This window comes from Dermochelys coriacea, chromosome 7, assembly GCF_009764565.3.
Source record: "Dermochelys coriacea isolate rDerCor1 chromosome 7, rDerCor1.pri.v4, whole genome shotgun sequence".
Classification (NCBI taxonomy): Eukaryota; Metazoa; Chordata; order Testudines; family Dermochelyidae; genus Dermochelys; species Dermochelys coriacea.
In genome coordinates this window covers 11,312,688-11,338,020 of record NC_050074.1, presented here as the reverse complement: position 1 = coordinate 11,338,020, position 25,333 = coordinate 11,312,688, and the positions used below count along the sequence as shown (strand labels likewise).

The following is a 25,333-nucleotide window of genomic DNA, read 5'->3' as shown; positions in this document are numbered from 1 at the left end:
GAAATGTATTAAAAAGAAAGCTCATTGAGGTCTGATGTCAATTTTATACAAGCTAGCTCCCTAAGAAAGAATATGATTGAAATAAACCAGAGGAGGCTGGGGGGAGAAGATATAATAAAGATTAAGTGCCCCATGTGCCCTCAGTTACGCACATACAATCCCTTGAGGTCAGTGGGCCAAATTCATTGTTGGTGAAAGAGGGTGCAACTCTGCAGATGTATTTGGTCCAATGGGACTACACAGATGTATTAGGAGGGCAGTTTGACCTGGAACATTTAGGGTTTAGTCTTCATTGCTAAATTTAAAAAAAAAAAAAAAAAATACACAAAATGTAATTTGAAAAACCAACAAAACCTTATGTTTTAGTCTTAAAGCATGTTAGGAAGAATAAGGTTTTGTACTTCAAACTATAACTTTATTGTTAAAAATAAGTTAACAGAAAATGATCATTTATAGTAAATATGCAACATATTAAGAACAGCCTAATACAGAACTGCATAACTATACTATAATACCCAGCTACTGCCAAACCTCCATTGTGTTTTGCATGTAGGTGGTCAGGGCAAAATATGGTCCTTAAAGTAACGAGACCTATTACTGTGATCCTTTTAATTTGTTCTGATTTAAACAAAAAACAAACAAAACCAAAACCAAAAAGACATGAAAATGTGGAGTTTGCTTAAAAGTTCATTTATTTATACTGTAAGCCAAAGAATCTTAAACATAGAAATGCACTGCGATGCCTCCTTGGGAGCTATAAACAATTGGTGCACTTGTCAGATAAAACTATACAAGCATTTAAATGATACAGAAATTGATCATAATTATTTACACACACACACACACACACACACACACACACACACACAAAAAATGGTTTCCAGTTTCCACCTGTAAAGAACAGAAACTATAGCAAAGCTATCTTGCTCACTTTGCCAGGTTCAGCCAAATAGCCAAAAAAGCCCTCACATTATAAAATGGTGCAAACAAATGCCTCCCCCACTGGCAGTTCCTCATTGTATAATGTGTATTTTTATTCCGACACTTCCTTAAAAGGCTTAGGGCTGAAAAGAGGTGCTCAGCGCCGCTCAGTGTCAGACCCTTATTTGTATAACTTTGGCAAGTTCAAGTACAGCACAGCAAATTTAAAACCTGGAAATGTGCGTTATAGCCCGATCATGCCAACACTTAGGCACATGCTTCATTTTATACACTCCGAGTAGTTCCACTGACTGCAATGGGGCTACTCACAGTGTGAAAAGTTTAAGCATATGCGTAAGTCTTTGCAGGATCACAGCCTGTGTTCAAATAACTAGGGCACAGTTCTTTAGGCTGTACGGTACCACACTGTTCTGAATGCAGCAGATGAATTCTTCTTTGTGAAATCTGGGTTACAAACACTCAACGTGCCAAAAAATGAATTTGGGTTCATCTACAGATAAATATTTTGGTGTTCCCTCTTTTAGTGCTAATACTTTACGGTGTCATTGCTTAGTGTGGTACATGAAAAATGGCACTCTGTTTTGTTGGGTGGTTTTTTTTTTTTTTTTTTTTAGTTACCAATACAATAATAGTACATATGAGGGGAGGAAAAAATATATATATATAAATCCTACGTAAGTATTTACATAGTTCCATTGTTAAAATAAATGAGGCTAAATTACAAGTAAATAGCGATGCGTATGGAGTGTGATTAACGTAAGCTTAATATTAAAACCAACTGCTGTTGAAATTAAGACAAATGTTTTTTGGAAGCAGTAGTAAAATATAAATTAATAATTCTAGTCAGAATGAGAAAAAATTATGTAACTTTTAAAAAAAGGCTTTGGAGTTTTCAAATTACAGCTCAATTAATTTTTTCAGAAAAACAATATAAAAAAAGATATTTTCCTGCATAATCGCCTTCACATTACACTGAAAGCTATTTTCACGTTAAAATGTATACTTCATATACCTTATACAACAGTTAACATAATATTGTTCTTTATAAAAATATAGCACCTCCTGTAAACACTGTTTTAATCTCCAATAACTTTATAAGTAATAATGCCTTTATTCTGTAATTAACTATAGTATCTTATTTGATTCCTTCATTACAAATATGTTCCCGTGGTTCCAAGTTCTACTGAATCATAATGGACTGAATCATAACCTACTAAGCGTCTGTGAGTTAGCAACTCTGCTATATATGTATATGAGAGGCATTGTTCTAAAATGCAGAGTTCCAAATTCTGGGCAAGACAACTTTTTCTCTACAAAACTTCTGTGGCTTGTAGATACCATAGAGATGAGCAATTTAGAAATGCTCTGAGGATGTCTAATCTAACCAAACATGACCTACAGACAGTCTGCTTTATTCTGGTTTAGGAAATCAAGCTATTTTTTTTTTTTTTAAGTGTCTACTATTGCCAACCCCAAAATGTTTAAAAATCATGAATCACGCTCCCAGACAGCATGAAAGCATTTTAAATATCATGAAGCTTTTAAAACAATGCACTTTGGGTTCTTTTTATTTGTTTTCTAGCTTTTAAGTAGTTAGGATGCACTCGGGTCACATTTTTAAGCTCTTCTCCACAACCACAAGAGGCAAAAACTTACATTTCTTTTTAAATGAAAACTGAGATTCTGAAGAAATCATCTGACTCCAGGAGTTGGGGTTTGAAGAAAAATGCTAAATATTTCAAGCCTGCACTATATGGGTTTAAATGCCTCTCTCTCCCCGTTAAGAGGGACAGCTGTAAGACCAGTCAGAATGACTGCTTCTGTCCATTGCTAGTTAAGGTACTTTGATCTCTTACATAGTAAGAGCATAAGATAATGTGAGAATGAGAGCCAGAAATGTGCAAATTGTGTAGGTGGGGGAGGGTGAGGATCCTATTAGGCCTTGTGTCAAAGAACTGGTTTTTTGTCTGTTGTGTCTCTTATGAAGACTAGTCCAACCCTGGGGTGAAATCACTGACTTTAGTGGGGCCAGGACTTCAAGTTTGGTATTTTGGGCTCTTCCATTTCACTCTATTTGGACGCTTCCCTAGTGCTGCTGTCTGTCATGCCATGCCATTCTCTCAGTGTGCCTACGGATGCGTCACGTGTTTTTACACCCCATTCATTTGTAAAAGGTTTCCACAGGCACTTACCACTCTGTACAGCCTGCCTGTTTGACAGCCTTAGCGGCCAGCAAACCTCATGTCTTCCTCTTCCTCATAAGCCAGCTATTGCATTTGGGCACATGAGTGTCAACTGTTCTGATAAGGCAGAGAGAGACAGCTAGTCTGCTGTTACCGGAGAAGAGGGACACACGTAGGCCACCCAACTAAGAGGATTTTCATGAAACTGTGTGCATCAATCATGAGTGGTGAAGGCAGCAATGCAGACTGTCTTGAACTTCAAGACCAGGGGTCGGCAAACTATGGCCCACGGGCCACATCTGGCCCGCGGGATCCTCCTGCCTGGCCCCTGAGCCCCTGGCCCCACCCCTGCTGTCCCCCTTCCCCACAGCCTATGCTCACTGGGCCACTGGCGCCATGCTCTCAGCGGCCGGGCTGCAAGCTCTTGGGGCAGCGCAACTCTAGAGCTGTGGCTGGACCCGGTGCTCTGTGCTGCACGGTGCGTGGCTGGCTCCAGCCAGACAGCGTGGCTGCCTGTCCTGGTGCAGCCACGCCGCCAGCCACCAGTGCTCCAGACAGCGCAGTAAGGGGGCAGGGAGTTCAGGGGGTGGTCAGGGGTGTGGATAGAGGTTGGGGTGGTCAGAGGGCAGGGAACGTGGGGTTGAATGGGGGCTGGGGTCCCAGGGGAGCAGTCAGGAAAGAGTGGGGGGGTTGGATGGGACAGCGGGGGGGGCAGTTAGGGGCAGGGGTTCTGGGGGCAGTCAGGGGACAGGGAGCAGGAGGGGTGGATTGGGTAGGGGTCCTGGGGGGGCAGTCAGGAATGAGTGGAGGGGTTGGATGGGGCAGCAGGGGGCAGTCAAGGGACAGGGAGAAGGGGTGGTTGCATGGGGTAGGGGTCCTGGGGGGGGTCAGGGAGAACAAGTGGTTGGATGGGGTAGGGGTTTGGGGGGGCAGGCAGGAATGAGAGGAGAGGTTGGATGGGGCGGCGTGGAGTGTGGATGGGGCAGAGGTCCCGGGGCACCATCAGGGAATGGGGGAGTTGGATGGGGCAGGAGTCCTGGGGAGGCTGTCAGGGGGCGGGAAGCGGGGATCGGGGGCTGTGCCACACCTAGCTGTTTGGGGAGGCACAGTCTCCCCTAACCGGCCCTCCATACAAATTTCAGAAACCCGATGTGGCCCTCAGGCCAAAAAGTTTGCCCACCCCTGTTCTAGACTCTAATGACCGTGACATGCCCCTAGCACTCACCAGCCATGCAAGGTAAGTATGTATGCCTTGAAAGCCACTGGGATTACATGCATATTATAATGCAGCCGATAGCAACTTTTTCATTACAGAATAGTTTCCCCTCAACACCTTGCATACTAGACATAAAAGACAGTTCCAAGTGATGGCTGATTTTTCTGCTGAACAGGTAAGGTAAGGCTGTCTATTCAGCTGCCTTCCACATGCTGAACAATATAACCTTTCTACGGTATACATCCCTCAAGATTTTCACTTAAAGTGTCTTAAAATTTCCTAAGTTTCAGGTTTCCTACAACTTCTGCTGAGCATCTTTTAACTATTGCGGGTTTTAATGAGCTGTGTAACACTGTCTGTAACCTTCAGTCTAACTACTTACAACGTGAACACGCTTTTGAAATCTAACCTAAATTAAATATTTTTAAATAAAACAAACATCAAAGCCATCTTGTATCCCATTTCACTTTGAGACCATTAGTTAAAATCCTGGCACAGATGCTGAACTTCAAGGGATGAAAGTGCCAAGCAGAGATGTGGAGATTTTTTAAAAAAAAATTTTTTTTTTTTTATGTCCAAGAACAAGTGGATTTTTGGCATATTGGAAAAAGCAGTCAGACAGCAATCTCAGTAACGCTGTGCTGGAAGAAAGGTTTTCAGTGGTACGGAATTATTCCCAAGCAGTAAGTAGTAATTAAAGAAGGTTAATGGGGAAAACAGTTCAATAGTACCAGTTCATTCACAGTGTTCTTGGCCTGTTTTTAACATAATTAAAACCACACAAAAGGTAATGTATTTAAAATGGGAAGAAAAAAAGACTAAAGCCATGTTCCCACACAGAGGGGAATTTAAAACATACACTTGAAATCTAGGTACTTTCAGCAAGTGAGTTAACACTAGTTTCAAGTCCTGTACTTATCTCTACATCGCTCTCCCAATATTTGTGCATATGTTCTTCTTAGTGGCTTTAATGGGTCTCCCTCCTGTTGCTGTGTCAAAGGCCCACACAAAACAGGGAAAATAGGCCAGGGAACAATGATACTCACTAGACACAAAATGCTGTCAAATACACAAAGTAAACAAACAGACTCTTCCCCCACACATACATTTCAGTGATTTCTAAGCAGATGGTTTCCTTTAATACAGTCATGTTTAACTAAGCCTGTCATAATGGTTTGAGCATCTATTTTCAAGTCAGTGATGCTGTCAATTTAAATCTAGACGCAAATTTAAATCTTGTGGGATGAAAAAAAATTTTTTTTTTTTTATAAAACATAATACAGATGTTTCCACAACTGAACACCACCTCCAATTAAAATAGCTGTTTTTAAACACATTCCCCTGAAGTGTTTAAACTTAAACATGACAGAACTAAAACCGAACTCATTCTAGGGACAGTCAAACCATTGATTCTCCTTGCTCAAGGGGAGAGAAATGCAGGAAGTGAACAAAGAGCATAAGAAGTGGCAGTCTGAATGGATTTTAAAATTCCATTTTAATCATTTAAGGAGTTATTAATAAAAACAGGGAAATTCATGAATTCCAAAGCCAGAAGGGACAACTGTGAAAATCTTGTCAGACCTCCTGTATTACACAGGCCACAGAACTTCTCCAAAATAATTCCTAGAGCAGATCTTTCAGAAAAACACCCAATCTTGATTTAAAAGTGGTCAGTAATGGAAAATCCACCATGACACTTGATGAATTGTTCCAATTTAGACAATTTTTGTTAACATGAATTTTAAACTGATGGTGCCCCTTTAATTTATCTGCCTCAAATGATTTGGATACAAGGATGAAAAAATTACCATATAAAGTATAGCTATGTTTAGTATCTGTAGTTGGCTCCCACATGAACAATGACACGATTTTCATAAACCTTCTTCATCGTTTTCTCAATCTGCTTCAGAAAAACTTGTGGAACTCGCCCACATAAAGTGTGTACAGTATCCAGAAACTTAGACTGAAGTGGGTAGTACAAGGACTGGAAGAGATTGTCTTCAAAGGGAAACTGAAGCGGGAGGAAAGCAGAGAAGAAAACTGATTATTTTTAGTAGTTATAAATGACATTTGAAAAGTTTAAAACCATTTTTAGTTGGGAGATGTAAGACAGATATTCACAGGGAGCTAAATGTCCTCAACTGCCACAAGGCCGCTATTCAACGCATAAAAAGGAGCAGGAATAGGCCCTATAGAAATTGGCACTGGCTTGTTCCTGAGTCGCCACTGACTTCCAATGTATTGAAATCACTTGTCAATGCATTTGAGACCACTGACTTTCAGAAAGCTATGCCGAGCCATGTTGTCTGGCACAGCCAGCTTCACCGAAACTGCATGTTTAAAGCCCAGGCTAGGGGGTAAGTGTAATACAGTTGGGGCCAGGCATGTTCTTGGAGTTTACACTTATGCTTATTGATGGAGATCTTCTTCCACAGTGACCTCTGAGGCAGCTCTATGCCAATCCTTGAGGTACTACAGAACACTATGTATAAACAGCTCCTTTTCTCAGAAGTGGAAGGATAGGCTGTTGTAAGATCCCCAACTGGAGTCAGCAGCTGAGACTGAACCAGGGACTTCAGCCTTGAAAGCACAACCCTATGCCACTTGAGCTATAAGTAACTTCATTAATTGGCTGCAGTACCAGGCTGTTATCCTGTAGGCAGACCTGTCGCTACATGAGACCACGACACATGTAGGCAGCGTGCTAAGTAGCACAAAGGCAGAGTAACTGGAGATGTTTTGCTGGGCTTATGCTACTTATACACAGGTACTATTAACAAAGAAAGGGAGAGAACTAAATCCAGCGTCTCAAGAACAAAAGGAATCCCTGAAACACTTAATAAAAAAACCCAGCACAGAGTCTGAACTTAGAATTCCTTCCCACAAAATGGAAACATGGGACCAATTCTACAAGGTGCTGAGTGCCCTGCACTCCCCTGGGAGGTGAAAAGTATTTGATGGTCCTCAGCCCTGTCAGGATCAGGCTCCATATAACAGTTGTGCAGTCACAGTTATAACACCATAGTTAAGGATGTAAGATCGAGTTCATTCAAATCCCCGTTTCCATTAATACACTAATACACTAGAAGCAGTTTACCAGGCCTTAGGATTTGAAGTTTGTTTCAACATTGAGGAGGATGGTTTCAACCATCCCTCGTACACACACACACACTGTGAGGTGGAAGAGTCCAACACAGAGTGTTTTGTGAACATTGGTATTTTTTTTATTTGATACAAAGCAGTGCAAGATGTTACGGCAGAGTGCTCAATGGCCTGCATAGCCCAAGTCTGAGGAAAAGGATATTGTGTGTATACACAAAGAGGAGAACACTTACATCACGTATCACTTCATACAGTGCCTTAAAAGTAGGCTGCTTGTCATCATGGTAGACGCCTCTATTACCATGGAGAACAGATATGCCTTCCTCTTCTGCGCCTTTACAGTTACTCCCATACATACAGTGATCGGGCCGGTAATTCCACTGACAGGGAAACACATAGAGACTCTCTGGCAATATCAATTAGAGAGAGAGAGAAATTGAACTAAACAATTACTGCAAATTAATCACATTGCTAAGAAAGTGGTGGGGTTGTCAGTCAGGAAGATTTTCGGTCATTTTGTTGGTAGTGACTCAGGGTAATGGCCTAGAATTCTAACCAGGTTTTCTTCAGGAGATGACTGTGTGCAAGTCGCATCATTGTTGGGTTGGGGATTGTTACAATAGGAGACTTGGCCCATAGAAAAACTGGGAGGAAAGAGAAACTGGAGACAGAAAAAAAAAAAAACGTGCTTTTCAGAGCTACAAGTGACAGAACAAGGCCTGGATCCTACACAGTGTGTAGCTCCTTCATCCAGCATCCTTTCTAGTTGCATCTGTGTAATTGCAAGGCCATGGAATGAGAGGGAGGCAGCGCAAGTCAGCATCACCTGCATCCCACTTGAAGACAGATCTGTAGTGGTTGGCTGAATTTTGACTTCTATTGGAGACAGTGGGACAAAGCTTTTAAACAATTTCCATGCTTACCACTGAAACTCATCTAGGCTGTTGACATGCCAAGCCAAAGGATGACAATTTGTTGTACAATGGATTCCCAGAGCATGCGATGAGATAATTTATTTACAAATGCTGCCATGGGAATCTGTGTGGTCACTAACATACAAAGCCACCATACACGCACTAAATACAATCCCCGTTTCAAAGCCCTTCTGTCTGTTACGTCTACGGTTCCAGATTAATTCCAAAAGCAAATTAATTACTTGCAAAGTGCCTTATGAACGGGCTCCTCCTGATATTCCTCTTCTCTTAATTTACTCTGTACATTCCCAGCATCCGCAGCACACTACGATAAATCATGACAAGTCCTGTGGGTCATCTCCCAGCCAGGGAGGAGAGCTGTACTGGTCCCGGCTCCATGACAGCAGAAACACGGCTGTACCGTAAGCACCGAAGACTGAATACTTCATTTGGCCTTTCCTAGGGCTCCACTCATCCCGCCCAGTACAGCTGTGACTGGTCCTCAGGTGGGTTCCTAAGTGGGCAGAGGGAAAAGCAGGAGCGCTTTTCCCCTTGACCACACCCAATGAAGGAGGTGGTCGTAACCACCCTTTTCCGAGCTCGTTCTGTTCAGCCTGACATTTCTTATGCTTCGCTCCAGCCAAATGCTCAGTGCTAGAATCAGTGGAAGGGGAAGCTGCACGGGCCTGATCCAAATCCCACGAATGTCAATAGGAGCCTTTCCATGGCTCCAATGAGCTGTAGATCGAGGCCTCTATAAGCAAGATGCCAGCACTCAGCGTTTGCACACGCACAGCTCCTCCCCAGGCCCTTAATACTGAACAAGGGCACCATGTCGCTTATCAGTTTTCACATGTGGTGCTCACCCATTCTCTTCTCCCCCACCACTCAACTATGCTAAAGCTCAACTTTTTCTGTCATAACGAGGTGCTATTCTAGTCACTCCTTCAAGTTTATTAATATCAGAGCTACCTTGGGGATTTTGTGCTGCAAGGATTATCTGACTGGATTCTGACTTTCTTTTTCATGGCTAGGTTATTTCAGGGGACAGAGGTTATACTTTCCCAGGTAAAATGGCTAGGTATATGCCTGGCTAATTCATAGGAAAAGCTGCAGTGGGTTGGCATAGATAAATTAATTGTCCTTCTCTAATGTCTGAGATTTTGAATTGATGGCTCTTTACAATAGGGCGTTCTAAACTGGCATGGGAAGGAAAGTTACTTGAGATACTAAATAGTTCCTAGGAGCATATTTACCAGATGTGAGGAAAAGACAAGGCCTATGGAATGAAGAAGGATATTCACATGTGGTGCTAATCAGGAGTTTGCTAGTCCCAGAATTCAACTGGTTTCTCATTTTTCTCTCCCACTTTAAATGATCTTCGTGAATTTAAAGTAGATGCGTCGTCTTCTTTCCTTCCCCACATACTGCAGCACAAGGCCATATTGCCCGTATCTTGGGATGTCTGCTTCTTTTTGGAAACTATTATAACCTTTAATAATGAGGAGTACACAGTTTTTGGACTGTGCCACATTAGCTTTTTCTTAGGATTATGAGGCTATTACTTGTTGCAATCAAAAGACTAATTTAGGGCATCTGTCTACATTAAATAGCTGTTGTAACAGTTTTATTGCTTTGCATTTCTCTTGCCTCCATTTTTTGATTTTTGTCTGTTTTTTATTATAGCCCTTGTGACTTGACTGAAGATTTGAACGGAGGGGCAAAAAAGGAACAGAATAATGGTACCTCCATGTTTATGCTGCGCTCAAGATCATGCAAGGGCAAAGGGGGAACGTGAAAGCAGATCAGAGTGGATACTGACATATCAGCATGATGATACAGGTCCAGGACAAAGGTCCCAACTTTTCCAAGTGAGCAGGGACCATACCACAGAACTTTGGACTAAGTTCTCAAAAGTGAGTAGTGATTTCGGAAAAGTCTGAGTCCAACTTGAGGCACTTTCAAGGGGCCTGATTTTCACAGGTGGGGGCTTAGCACTTTCTGAAAATGAGACCCCTTTAAAATTGAGGCACCCAACATCACTAGGCGCTTGAAAACATACACCTGTGTGACTACGACCTGAATTCAGGAGGAACTATGTGAAAAGCCTAAAAAAGAAGCAACTTGTTTCAAAAGACCCTGTACAAAGCTGGCAGGCATAAGTCAGATTCAAACAAAAAAAAGGTACTTATGTTCATGGCCCACATTTGTAGGTCACACTGCCCCTCTGCTTGCTCTTATCCACTCTCTGGGGCAGTTGGGGTATCTAACATACTCTCTGACAACAAAAGTTCTTGTAGGATTTTCATATCCTTCCTGTTCACAGGCCCAGAGCAGGCAGGAAAAAGGGAGAATAGAAAACGCAACACAGCTGGGAGTGCAAACGATCCAAACATCCCGAGGTCACCGGGATGGGTAACTCGGCTGAAGAGCTGGAACGTTTTCTCATTGGAAGGTCTGGCTTTATAGCACAGGTTTAGCAAGGGAAGAGAGTTTTTACAAGGGGGTGGGGGGAGAAGGAGTTTTAAAGTATTTTTTTCAGAGCAGAGTCATTGTTGCATCTGTTGGCTTTGACACTGTCACCCCCTTAATAAATATTGGGGTTGAGCCAAATGTCAGAAAATAGATATGGATTTGGACAAAGATGAGTAATTTCAGGTTCAGATAAACATCCGTGAATATGAAGACAAAAATGTTGCTTAGCTAGGCTCTAATGCAGCAAAGCAAGTAAGTACGTGCCTGACTAACTTCAGCCCAGGATTCAGCCTGCAGTTAGTACCATGCCTAGAAAACTTTTCTAAACTTTCCAGTTTAGAGAATATAGTTGGGCATCTGCACTGGAAGTAGGCCCCAGTCCCAACACCACCTACACCCACTGGGACTACTATGGGCATAAATCCCATTGCAGCCTAAGGGCCTTAGGTTATTCATTTCAGGCCAGAATTCAGTCACATGTATATTTTTCAATCATAAAAATCCCATTATTGGATTATACAAGGTCTAGCCATTCTCTTGTTACAGACAAGCACGAGATTAATAGGATCATTACATACCTGGGTTAAAGTAAAAAATAATATTTAGCAAGTCCTGGTCTCCCCATGTAATGTAATTTTTGTACTTTTGGTATAATGGGTACAACATTTCCTCCCACATCAAGCCTGTTGGTATCATGCTGTTCTACAAGGCAGAAAGAAATCAGAGGAAGCGGGTTAATGTTTTACCAAACAACAGGGTAATAAAGTCATGGCTTAATGCCCATGCCCACATATGCAGAACTTTCCCAAACCCCCCTGTACTCAGAGGAGAGGAGGAGCACTGTGAGGAAGTGTTAGGCCTGGCTAGGAGTGGAGTGGCAGGACTCACTGAAGGGTGGGCTGTGCTCTTGTCTTACTCAGCTGAACAGGGAAGCAGGCCCACTTGGGTCTCAGACTGGTGTGGTGCGCAGCCCCTGCTCTCCAGATACTTTCCATTGAGAGCAATTGGCCAGGGAGCCGGTGAAGAAGAGCAGGAGTGGGTACAGCATTGGCTCCAGCCTTCCTACTCACTGGCTAAAGTAGGGACCAGGTGCAAGTTGGAGGATGTATGCCGCACCTTCCCAAGGGCTATGGTAACTTACTTCAGGGAAGAGAAGGGTTCATAACTTTGGAGGCACAATTTCTTCCTGGGGCTGCCCCTAAGGTGACTGATCCTTACTCAAGGATGACCTGAAAGGCTCAATCTAGTCTGGGTAAGGGTAACAGGACCAGATCCTTTAGGCAAGTTTGTGGAACATTTCTCCACATTGCTGGGCACTTACTCACAAGAGTAGTTATCGGAACAAATGCTCACCAAGGTAAATAAAAGGTTCCACAAGCAAGGCCCTTTGACATGGAAAGGACAAAGCCAATTTGAAAATCATTCTCTTCATTTCCACCAGTATCTCCATCGACATCCACTCGTGATTTGCAGGGGTGTCGGGGAGCTCAAGAGCAGGCCTCATTTGATATAAATAAAACAGATTGTTCCCTATGTTATGCATACCACCTTGAATATTACCAGTGAGAAGTATTTTTTTAAAGTCCAGAATATTCAGCACTACCGATCCTTGGGTTTATTTTTCCATGCATCTCAGATAGGAGAGCAGGGCAATAAATGACATCAGCTTTCCTTTTGCTTTTAGGCTGTTGCACTTTCAGGGTTTTAAAACTCTGGCTTTTGGGGAAATGTTTGTTAAATATAATCACTCACTGTTTTTTTTGTTTTTTAAATATCAGGAAATCTTTCTACTAGTTCTTCTAAAAGCTTGGTTCTGACAAAGTTTGTCCAGCATCCTTTTTCAATTCCATACGGTACAAGTTGTTTTATGCAAGCACACGTATCCCTAAAAGTTTACTTTAAAAAAAGAAAGTAAATTTCTACAGCAGTTTTTCACCTTGAACGGTGTGTTTCTTATCCGGGTTAAATTCATCAGCATGACTCCAGAATTGACTCCAGTTGTTCCATAGTAAGGGTGGCGAGCAAATCGACTATACCAACCAATCTTTGGTATTTCGTGCTCTGGGGCCATAGCAGCCAACTGTGTGGAGTTGAACTCTTTCAGAAAGCTCCAAATGTCGTCAATGGGCCTCAGGAAGAGAACATCAGTGTCCACATAGAGAAGAGAATCCACATCCTTTAAAATCACCTTTGGAGATTGTGGGATGGGGAAATGAGGGAAGATGGAAAAGGAGATCAGACTGACAGAAAAAGGAAATTGATTACTGCTCAGGAATTACTTGTATTTTAAAAATATGCATTCATGCAAACAACAGAGTTATCAATTGACATCACTAACTGTTGTGGGAGTCACAAACAGTAGGTAGAAAGAAAAAGAAAAAAAAAAAAGCAACCAGCATTGCAAAATAGCTAGAGCAAAGTGCAAAAATCAAGGGCTATTCTTTACACAAAACAATAATCAGCTTAGTGTCATAACAACCTGAGATCTAACTCACAAGTCTTATTTCATATTCATTTTACTAACAAAACACCTACCTTCTGCATTAGTATAGTGTTGCTAGTTTTTTCAAAGACTAGGAAGTTGTGCGATTACTGCAGAATGTGGGTATGTAATTTAGGCACTGATATGGCAAATGTTTTGGAAAGTAAAGTAATTATAAAAAAACATTTTACAACTATATATATATAAGCCACAATATGCACCAGATCTCTTGGCATGAGACCCTTCCATGGTCTAGCCCAGAGGAGGGCAAACCTTTTGGCCTGAGGGCCGCATCGGGTTTCGGAAATTGTATGGAGGGCCAGTTAGGGGAGGGGGTCATGGCCTGGCCCCCCATCTCCTATCGCCTCCCCATCCCCCGGGGACCCCCGCCTCATCCAACCTCCCCTGTTCCCTGACGGCCCCCCCCATCTACACACCCCAGCCCCTGACCGCCCCCAGGCCCCCACCCCTAACTGCCCCCCGCAGCCCCATCCAACCCCTCATCTCATTCCTGACTGCCCCATCCAACCACCCCTTCTCCCTGCCTCCTGACTGCCGCCACTGCCCCGCCCGCCCCCCGCTGCCACATCCAACCCCCCCCCCCAGGACCCCGTCCCAACCCCTATCCACACCCCCGCCCTCTGACCACCACCCTGAACTCCCCTGCCCTCTATCCAACCGCCCAGCTCCGTGCCCCCTTACCGCGCTGCCTGGAGCACCGGTGGCTGGCAGCGCTACAGCCGCGCCGCTTGTCTGGAGCCAGGCCATGCCGCCGCCGTGCAGCACAGAGCACCGGGTCAGGCCGGGCTCTGCAGCTGTGCTGCCCCAGGAGCTCACAGCCCCGCTACCCAGAGCTTGGCGCCAGTAGCGAGGTGAGGCTGCGAGGGAGGGACTGGGGGGCAGCCTCCCCAGCCAGGAGCTCAGGGGCCGGGCAGGAGGGTCCCGCGGGCCGTAGTTTGCCCAACTCTGGTCTAGCCAGACAGCCAAACCTAGATCCCCGATTGGCTAGCATGGACCTCCCCCTCCCAAATGAATCATGGGGGGAACCATGTTCTAATGCAGCAGAAAAGAAAATGTAAGGTAGTTGATAACAGAACAGTTTCCCATCTCCTTTTGATCTTGTGTTTCCTTATTCCCAGTCATGGCTACTTTTCCTGTTACAGCTCTCTGCCCCCTCACTGAGTAAATTACATTCACTTATTGACATGAATTAAAGCCATATGTTTCCACACTGTTTAATTTTAAAACATTAACTGTGGATCGCCTGCACTAAAGTTTTTAATTCTTTGCTTTTTAGGAAACTATGCCGCCAGCCAAATAAAAGAAGTCTTAAAAAGGAGGTTGTGGGCCATAGTCTCATCTCAGTTACCACAGTGTAAGTCAGGCATTACTGCAGTTAATTCAGTTACACCAGGTGTAAAACTGCTATATGGGAGAGTAGAATCATGCTCATCATACCTAGTTTATTCTTGCTTGCAGTATGCCCCCTTGTGGAAATCCAGTAACTTACACATTCATTGATAATTTTAGCAGGGAGATGATACGATAAGGGTGTGAAAATTCCCTTGACCTTCACAGAGACATGCAGATATTCATTATACTGTTTGCTAAACAGCAAATGCTATTAGTTAAAGCTGAAAATCAGTTACAATTATAACCTTCCCATGCCTCCCCATTTTTATTTGCTAAAACTGTCCAAAAAGCTGAAGGGCTGACATTTACTAGCCTGGGTCTCACCCAAAAGTTGTGTTTGTTTGGCACCTCTGTTCAGCCATTGAATGCTGTCAGGTTGGGGAAGGAAACAATCACTAGTCCAAATTGCAAAAACAAAAGCATCCACATTTCCCTCCTTACTCAGATAACTCAAAAACCAGTTGAACTTGTAAACAGTGCTCGTCGAGGTACCCCCTCCCCTCGCCTTGCAACCATGTATGGGATAAATGGGTTATTAATATTAAAGTGATAAGTGACAGAAAAACCACTCTGAGCATGCTCAATAGGCTCCTGTTAAGACTGGACCGAATCCTTGAATGCCAACCTCAATGCGATTTCCTCCTGGCTCAAGGCTTCAGGATTTGGATCAACATTTAACCTAGTTTAATGAAAGCTCCACTCCATTTCTGACATCACAAAGGCACATTCTCCCTGGCCAGCCTGACAAACAAAAGGGGTGCCTTCACTTTTTAAAGTGGAAAATAATGTCTCTGATGCGGGCTCTGTGCAGACAACTACTCGCTTAGTTATTGAATAATACATTCGGCTCTAACTTACTGTAGATAATGACACACACAATATCTAAGTGGCACAGAATAGTTTTTCCCTCTGAACAGGCACCTGTTATTACTAGACAACACAACCGTGACAGGAAGATAGCAATAAAACTATATAATATTATTAGTCCAATACTATAGATTAAAGAGGCAGAGGCTTGAGTTAGACTAGGAGTCAGGACACATGGGGCAGTGAAACTCAGAGAACTGGGCCCCAAGTTTCTCTTGCTAGCTCTGGAGGAAGCTAAAAGATGATAAGCTGAAGCACGCTTCCTTGTCAGCTGCCCAAGGATGTTCAACACACTGTAGAGTCTGTTATTTATTATTAGAATTACTATAGCACTTAGAAACCCTGGTCAAGACCCAGAACCCCACTGTGCTAGGGAACACAGAACAAGAAGGCAGTCCTTGCCCCGAAGAACTTACAAGCTGAGACTTGTCTACAGTACGGTGAGTATAGTGGCATAGATATGGCACTGCAGCCATGCTGGCATAACCCAGTAGTGAAGATGCAACCTACACCGATTGAAGGTGTTTTTCCATGGATGTATGAACAGCACCTCCCCGAGCAATACAGCTATGTCAATGGAGGCATTCTTCTGTCGACCTACCTGCGTCTCTTCTGGAAGTTATGTCAGCATAGCTATGGCACTCAGGTGGTTGGATTTTTCATAACCCTGACTGATGAAACTCCGTCGGCCTAAATTTTAAAGTGTAGACTAGGCTTAAGTATAAGACCAGAGCTAACAAACAGATGGTCACAGACAGACAGGGGAGTACAAGGAAACAATGAGACCATATTGGTCAACATGATAGGCAGTAGTCTCATCACACCAGCGGCCTAACTACAATCAAGTTTTTGTAGGCGTCATGGAAAAGGAGAGTTTTAAAGATCTGCAAAATGAACTCATTATCCTCCTTCAAAACCTTCCTAGCAGGCTGGAAGGGAAGTGCTGCTATTTCTTCGAAGCCTTTAGCACTTTCCTTGTTCACTTAGGAAGTGTAAAAAATCATCTTTAAGCTGCAGAGGTCAGTGTGATTAGACCACATCTCTTCCTGGAGGTGCATATGACTTGGCCTTGGGCACAGCAATTTAACTTCTAGAATAACGTGGCCAAATGACTCCCTCATGTAACTTCACTGCAGTCAATGGGGTTAAACCAGGGAGGGAATTTGTTTTAAACTCTGGTGCTTCCACAATCAAGTCAAATGCAGTATTTACAATAATCTTTGAGCTCTGCTAGAGTGAGATTTTCATAAGCAGCTAAGGGAAACAGGCACTCCCTTCTCACTGAAAGCCAAAGGGAGTTGGACGCCCTAACTCACTAGTTACTTTTGAAAAGCCCAGTTTTAATGTCTCACTTTGGCAATAGCAGATGTACTTGATACTAACAAACAAGTCTCCAGACAAGATTTTGAGTCAGGATGGGATAGAATACCTCCTAGTTATGTGACTTTTGAACATGACCAACTGGGAATATGAGAGTCCTGCTTTTCCTTGTCCCCTTCCTTCCCCCTCCAATCCATTTACAGTTTAGAAGAGCATAATCTCCATGTTTTTCACAGCTGTGTAGCGTTTTGCTAATAAATCTTTGGAGAGTTCTCTTCAGAACTGGCTATATTTAGCTTGACACTTCAGTTAAATACTCAATTATCTGTAATTTGATTCCACAACTTCCGTCTCTGTGGATTCTCCCTATATTAGCAAGGCTGGCAAGTAATAACATGCTGGCAGGTAAGCATATAGTGTTACCAAGAGAGACAGTGCTGCCAATAGGTTCAAACTGGCCAGCAGGTCCATACTCCTGCGCTTTGTCCAGATCCTAGGGCTGAACCGTGACCAGGATCACGTGTTTGGGGAACATCTATGTTAGCACCCACAAATATCTTAGTTAACGGATTTCCAATTAAACTGAGCTACCTCCCAGTTACAAGAGAGCCAAAAACTCCAGTCAGGACAATGCCCTGGGGTCTATTCCCAGTTCTGCCACTGATCCACTATGTGGCCCTTGGCAAGTCACTTCAGACTCACGTTAGTTACCTGTAAAGTGCAGATAACACTAATCTCCCTCACAGGCTTCTGTGTGTGAAGTGCTAGGAGAATCTGGGATGGAAGATTCTGCATAAATGTTAGTTATTATTAAGACTGAAACCTTCCTTAAGCCCTCTGCATATTTATAGTATTTTTGTAATTCCACGCAGCAATGTGAAAGGGCCACCCCAGTTCTCTAGATGGGATATTGCATCTGTGCGTCCAAGACACACAGCCTGTTTTCACCCAGATGTCTGTAAATCGCTCCCGCAAGCAGGGCTCCATCTCCACAGCTTCTTGCTCACTGGAAAAGTAGATGCTTGTTATTTATTATTTGTTTGGAGCCCTTGTCATGGACAAGATGCCCACTGTGTTAGGCGCCGTACAAACACAAAACAAACGATGGTCCCTGCCCCAAGGAGCTCACCCCTTCCCAAGCCACTGCCAGTGAAATGACCAGGGCAGGTATTCAAAAGCAATGCAGCCAACAACCCACTGATCAGGCCAATAGCGTCACTAGACAGAAGGCAGCAATTTTCCTTTGGGGAGGCAGAATGGGCTTGTGGTTCAGGCACAGGACTGGCAGGCAGAAGGCTTTGACATAGGCTTCCTGCATGACTTTGAGGAAGAGAAAAAGGTTAAGGGAACTGCTCCGTCTCCACATCTGTGAAATGTGGACAGCATTTAGCTCACTCACAGGGCCACCAGGGCAATGAAAAAGGGCCAGATTTTGCCAGCTTTCCTCAAACTGCACAGCATCCATCTCAGGGTTTTATATTGCCACCCATCAGCATCACATCTGAATGCACTGAAGCCAAGGAGACTATCTGTGGCATAAGATGGTATCTAGCAGGAGTGAAGGTATCACCACCTGACTACTGATGCTTGCACGGACATTGCAGATACTCAGATGGCACTTGCTAGAAATAATATTATTCCCATGGAATGGTTAACCCTGCTACCCGCCCAACCTGAACAGGTTGGTATAATGAATGGACCCTTAGTATCTCAACGTAATTTTGTTTTAAAAGCCCGTTATTTGTAATCATTTTAAGATCCCATCTGCAGCTTCCCTGATTTGGTTTAACAGAGGTAGACTGCAGCCAGAACATCAATGTAAACTTGATTTCAGATTACCCTTAGGTTCAGTCCATCTACCCTATGCCTGATATGACAGGTTTATAATCCGACGCTGTGACTTCCCCCTCTTGGCATCTACTGTGATCTTCCTTAACATTTTAATAATATTTTAAGTCTACAAAAATCAGGAATGCCAGCATTAGTCTGCCATTCAAAATGAAACACTTCATTATTTGGGGTTACAGAAACAACACATGGCCTTAGCATTATTAGCTATGAAATTCACATTGAAACTTTCTTGTACAAGGCCCCTTCAGTGCACGCTTGTACATTTCTTTCCAGTTTCACAGGTCTGTTGGCATTCCATAAAGAAAAAGATATTTAATTGGCAGGGAAGTTCAAAAGAGAGTAAACCAAAGGCTCGAATTCTGACCTGAGATTAGCACATGCATTAGCTGAACCAAGATAATGTGTGCATCTGAGGGGGTACATAGCCTGTGCTCTAAGCTGCTGTTCCCTTGGGACCCTCCAAAAAAGTGTTAACATTTTATGCAGTTCCACTCAGAGATCCATCGGACATGGAGTCATTTGAAGAAAGGTGGAAGGGTTTATTTATTTGCGCACTAGCCTATCAACATCAGTAGGCTAATTTATTTAAAACAAGTCTCAACTTAATGGTTTAAACAGACTGAATGTAGAAAGGGTATTAAAAGAACGCCACTCCCACCCAGCTCAGGTCATCCTCTCAGAAAAAGACTGAGTGAACAGATGGGTCTTGAAGCACATCCTGAGGACCAACTAACTTGGTCTCTGTTGGACCCCAGAGAGGAATTCTCAAGGTGAGGGCCTTCAATTTAGAAAGCTCTTCCACCATTCAAACGTAAGGTCTGATAGCTTGAAAGCTCCGAGATACCATGGGCCACATCCTCAGCTTGTATGAATGGTCCCTTATTTCAACTGTTGAGTTACACAGGATGAGAGAGCTGGTCACTGAGATAGTCAAGAGCCAAACCATGAAGAGCTTTCTAGGTGTAAAGCAAACACTTTGGACTTCACAATGAAACAAACTGGGAGCCAGTACAACCTCCACATCACATGTGCAATATTCTTCAGTGAAACATTTGCCTTCTGCACTAGCTGAATGGTCTCAGCCAGTTTTAGGTCTGGGCAAACAGCATGCGCTGCAGTGATTCAGCCTGACGGGACAGAGTTATGAATGTGGATATCATTATGGGTATTCATGAGCAAGGGCTGGAACCCTGTGGGTAAGCACAGATGAAGAAAGCTTTAAGTAAAGCTCTGGTCATCCAGAAACAGCTCAGGATCCAGTAAGACTCCAGACTATGAACCTGAGTAACAAAGGGTAGGTGTACTCCCCTCAACCAAAGGGTCATTTACCACCTCAGACATTTCCACCACTTGTTTTTCCCAGCTCACCATCACCTTAGTTTCAGTCCCAACGGTCCTCAGCCACCTAGCTCTCATCCATGCCCCAGTCTCAGTTAGACACTAGGAAAGCTGAAAAAACACAACTGATTTGGTCCGAGAAAACAGACAGAGCTTGGGCTGTAGAGCACTCAATCATGTCATTATCTCCTCACAAGCACCTTAAACATGAGGAATGACAGGACAGAACCTCAGGGCACCCTACACAAGTGAGCCCTTGGAGCTGACAAGCATTCGTCCAATACTCCCCTCTGCGTCCTCTCAGAGAACAATGCCACTCAAAAACCAACTCCATCTGTCCCTGGTGGGGTGTGCAAGTTCCACCATCACCTTGAGGCAGAAAGCTGCTGATAGACTGAAAAGCATCAATGTGGACACCTAACCTTTGTCCACCACATGAAGGATGGATGGAGATCAGCAGTCAATAACAACAGAGCAGTCTTTCTGCCCAAAAAGGCTCAATCCAGGTGGCATAAATGACTACAAGAGGTACAAGGCATGAAGAATCAGGCGCATTCACAGCATGGCTGCTTTTAAACTGGGTTATGCTCAGAATGAAAATGCTGTTCCATGAACACACTTAGGGGTCTGTTTTCCTGGTGCATGCTGGGGTTTAGCTATGAGACTCCTACACAGTCAAGGCTGTGTCTATGAGAGTGCAGGCTCCGAACACGTGCAGGGTGCAGAGTGTGAATGCAGTGCTACAGCTACTATCATGGCTGGTGTACTTCACAGGGACTCACACTTCACAGGGACTCTCCGCTGTCTGCCTCTAGTCCCAACATTCCCTTGGGTCTGCAGTTGACTTTCCATGGGAATTGGACACCCAACTGGTCTTTATGCCTTTGAAAGCCTCCCCCCTAAATGTTACTAACCAAACAGAATCGTTGGCAGTACAAGTTAAGGGAGAGGGTGCCAATATAACCTGCGCAGAGGCTGGAAGAGCTAACATATGGGCTTTTTACATGCCGCAATTTTGAGAGTCTCACATGGGATCACATTTTTCTGAACCGTGGAATTGCATTCTCTAGGGACAACCCTGAGAAAATGCTTCCTGGATGGGGGCAGGGGAAGAAGAGTCCTAAAAAAACCCTCCATTTTAATGGGAAACATAGGGAATGAGAGAAAGGGGACCAAGGACTGTATCTTTAAAGGAATGTGACGTTTGGAAAGCACACAGCACCTACATCCAAACAACACTGACACTGACCCCCAACAGGCAAAAGGAGGTGGAATCAAACAAGAAGCATGCATTATTTGCCAGGGGGAGGAATGGTAAGATTGTGTTTTAAGTGGATAAAGGAACAGATAAAGATGTCCTAGAAAGGAAATTTCAGCTGGAAAAATGTTTTCAATCTCACATTGGCAAAGCTTCCTTACTTTGAAACAGATCCTTTCCTGAAGCTGCATATTCAGAAATCCAGGTGCCTTACCGGAAGAAAGAGGCGCTGGGCAGCACAAGGTTTGAATAATTTTTTCCATTCCTGAGCATTTCCTACTGAAAAAGCAATTGGGTAGACATTGTATTCAAACTTCTTGGTGTAAGAGGAAGGCCATTCCTTTAACTGAAAAACATGGGGGACAGGATTAAAATTCAGATACAGAGTCAGGTTTCTGCAATACTATTAAATAATCAAACAATTTAAAAAACAAAAAGCCTGTACAGACCAGGGTTAGTAACAAGCCCCCACATTTTATTTTATTTTTAAAAGATCCTATCCACTAATTAACTTGCTGACATCCATTTGTTATCAGACATCTGCAGGCTACAACCATTGCATTGTTTTTGAAAATGAGAAAGAAGCAGATTCACCTTTTTCTCAAATTCAGGCTTCAGGGAATCCTCAGCAAAGATGTGAAACTTAAGTTTCCTGTAGCTAAACAGAACTGCTGATTTCAGCATGATAAGAGTCTCTTCCAGCCGGTCACCACACGCCACAACTGCCAGGTGCATCCATTGCAGAGATGGAAGTTCTTTCAAGTGTTTCTGTTCCCCAAGTCGTCTGAAAAATAAATATAAATAAAGAACATGCAATTGAAGTGTGGGGGGGGGGTTGGGCATCTACATTAAAAGAGCATCATATCTATTAAAAAAAGAAGTGAATTCGTTAGAGTGGAGCTTGTTAACAGGATGTAGAACGTGAGTCACTAAGTCCAGTCAAGAATGCGATCATGAGAACATGAAGAAATATACTAGTTATTTTCTGTATCTTTAACTAGAACAGGTTTGATAGTTCTTCCTGTCCGCATACATCTGTACCACGCAAATTACACTGAATTAACAGCACAGAAAGTCATTGTTTGGCTTTTGAAGAGCAAGTGAGATTTTTATTCTAGATTCAGTGATTTTAAAGCCAAAAGGCACCATTATCATCATCTAGTCTGACCTTCTGCATCAAGCCCATTATGTCTGTTTAAGTAGAGCACATCTCCCATCTGAAATTTTTTTTTTTTTTTTAAGTTTTAGAATGCTTGACCAGTATATAAAAGGCGAACATACATATCCAAAACTGACATGTAAAAGGCATTTTCAGAGGTCCTTTATACTCATCATACTGTGCCTCACCCTATTCCCATTGTATCCTGGGTCACTAACTCCATTGAGAAATGGGGTCGGCCCATTGCATCAATTTAAAAAATGACTAGTGATTTCAGGTGCTTCAATTTTCTGGGTGCTAAACCTGAGACAGTTTCAAGGGGCCTGATATTTACAGAATGAGTGCCTGGCACTTTCTGAAAAATCAGGCCCCTTTATAACAAATAATGATACCTAACTCTCATATAGGGCTTTTAAAGGCATCTCAAATTGGGATCGCAGAATCAGTAGTCACTTTGGAAAACTTTGGCCTTTATTTTTTCAGTTATTGGTATAGAAATAAAGTCATTCCCAGAATGATTTCCTCTTGGTTCGTCCTATTTGCATGCCGATCTGAACCACATTAACATGCTGCTATCCAGATGCATAGAAAAAATAAGTAAATCATAAGCATCAGAGTTGTCACTGGGTTGTTCAAAAGGATAAAGGTGATCTATCGCTGAAGTGAGGAAATAAATCCTAGCCTGGTCCCAGCTCAATATACACAACTGACATGCACACAATCAATCAGTACAGCTAATATTACCAACAAAACAAAAGGCCTAAAGAAATTACAAAGAGACAATGGCAATTAATGAATACTACTCAGGATGTCTCTTTCCAGAAACTAACATAATGTTCATAATGATCTCAGCATGATAGCTGTTGTCCGGTACTGCAGAATAATCTGCTTATGCTTTAAGCCCCAAGTACTTTACAGATTGCACAAAGCAACATGTTTCACTAATGGTTTAAAAGTTTTAGTCTTTAGTCATAATTAAACCTCAATTTCAACAGTGTATAAATAATGAAACACTACGTTTATGTGAAGTGGTATTTACTTTCCAGACTATTAGTGTAAAAACCACTGAATTATTAAAATGAATAATTGGCTCCTCATACAGATCCTGTTTCCAACTCCCTCCTTCTAACCATCTCTTTAATGTTTCCGCTTAATTGAGTCTCTAAATCAAGCCATATGTAGAATATAAATGTGAATTACTTTGATATAGCTTATGGCCACAGACTTCAATGGGAGCAGGACAAAGCTCTAACCTCATATTTGGACATTTCAAGTGCCTGTGCCAAAGCCCAAAGTGCTGCTGTGCGCATTTTTAACCACTATCAATTCTCGGCCACACATGCAGAGAGTGAATTCAAAGGGCAACCTCCCAAGCTATGTAAAAAGGGTCTTCCAGCCAAGGCATGCTGAACACAGACCCATTGGGTTCAGCTTAAAGTAGGTTCCCTTTTGGTCCACCTAGTACAGCTGCTGTCTTCAGGCCTAGTCTACACTTAAAACGTCGCTACATCGTTCAGCACAGTGAAAAATTTCATACCCTGTGTGATGTAGTTAAATCTGCTGTCAATGCAGCTTGATCGAGGAGAGAATTATTTTATTAGCCCAGCTGGGTGTATTTACTGGACTTATGGAAAAAACTCTTCCGTCACTGTAGAAAGTGTCTACAGAACAGCACCAGAGCTTAGCTACTGTAGCGCTTGTAATATAGACATACCGTCAGTGTCAGTCTGGGCAGAACTAACATACAGCATGTGTGCATATCACAAGTCCCTTGTCTAGATAAGGGATCACACTAAATGGTTACCGTTGCTTGAGTATCAAGTTAGCAAGTGCTAGACTGGATCAGCTCTTACATGTCACCATGGGCTGTGAAGAGAGATACAGAGCCAGATCCTCAACGTGGGTAAACTGATGTAGCTTCATTAACTTCAATGCAGGTAAAGCCATTTACCTCAGCTAAGGATCCGTCACAGAACATTCAGCACAAAGCGCACAGGTCTCTACCACTTAAACTAAAGAAAAAAATTCATTACCTGGTAGGAGCAGTAGAATCTTATCCTCTGTGTAGAAAAGCCACTAGTGATGGACACAACACACTTAGATAGTGTTACACATTGAGCTTCCAAAAAGGAGGAGGAAAGATACACTGTTAGCTCACTTAACAGAGTTGTTATTTTGGGACAAGAGGGGTCTACTTTGAATCTGGGCCACAGTCTTGTACAGGGACCGTACTTAGTGAATCCAGCTATTATATAAAGCCTTCTCTAATTGGTTAGCGTTTAACCATTAATTGGCACAACTACATTTGGAAGCAGACAGTTTTCCGACACTTTGCCTGGGTGGAAATTGCTACATCAGTCAATAAGATGATTGATGCAAATTAAATGCCTGAAAAAAAATGCTTTAACAAAAAAAAAAATGCATATTTGTTAAATACTGTGGTAACCTTCATAAAGGCTCTAGGATTTGTTTAAGTGAGACATAAGCAGTTGGTAAAGCAAACGACACAAATACTGATCTGATGAAGTCACCAGTTTAAGATATTAAAATATTTTCATTATGGAGAGGCATAACTAATAGTTATGATCCAAAATGGATGGGGAACGAAGAATTCCATCTTTGATACTTTTTTCAGAGTAGCAGCTTAGTCTGCATTTGCAAAAAGAAAAAGGAGTACTTGTGGCACCTTAGAGACTAACAAATTTATTTGAGCATAAGCTTTCGTAAGCTACAGCTCACTTCATCAGATGCATTGGATACTGTCCCTATGAGGCTTTCAGCAAGTCATCAAGTCTTTATGACTTTGTTTCCTC

The 25,333-nt window shown here is 42.9% G+C and overlaps 1 protein-coding gene across 1 annotated transcript in view; it reads right to left on the bottom strand.

Moving 5' to 3' along the window:
- Window positions 1-674: 674 nt before the first annotated feature.
- The window catches only part of GXYLT2 (glucoside xylosyltransferase 2), a 30,513-nt gene continuing 5,854 nt past the window's right edge, over window positions 675-25,333 (bottom strand). Inside the window, exons 2-7 of the mRNA XM_038410127.2 lie at window positions 21,956-22,145; window positions 21,576-21,707; window positions 12,769-13,020; window positions 11,411-11,534; window positions 7,677-7,849; window positions 675-6,352 (exon numbers count right to left, since the gene is read on the bottom strand). Of these exons, the coding sequence (XP_038266055.1) occupies window positions 6,170-6,352; window positions 7,677-7,849; window positions 11,411-11,534; window positions 12,769-13,020; window positions 21,576-21,707; window positions 21,956-22,145 (1,054 nt within the window). The 3' untranslated portion in view covers window positions 675-6,169. The remainder of the gene's footprint in view (window positions 6,353-7,676; window positions 7,850-11,410; window positions 11,535-12,768; window positions 13,021-21,575; window positions 21,708-21,955; window positions 22,146-25,333) is intronic.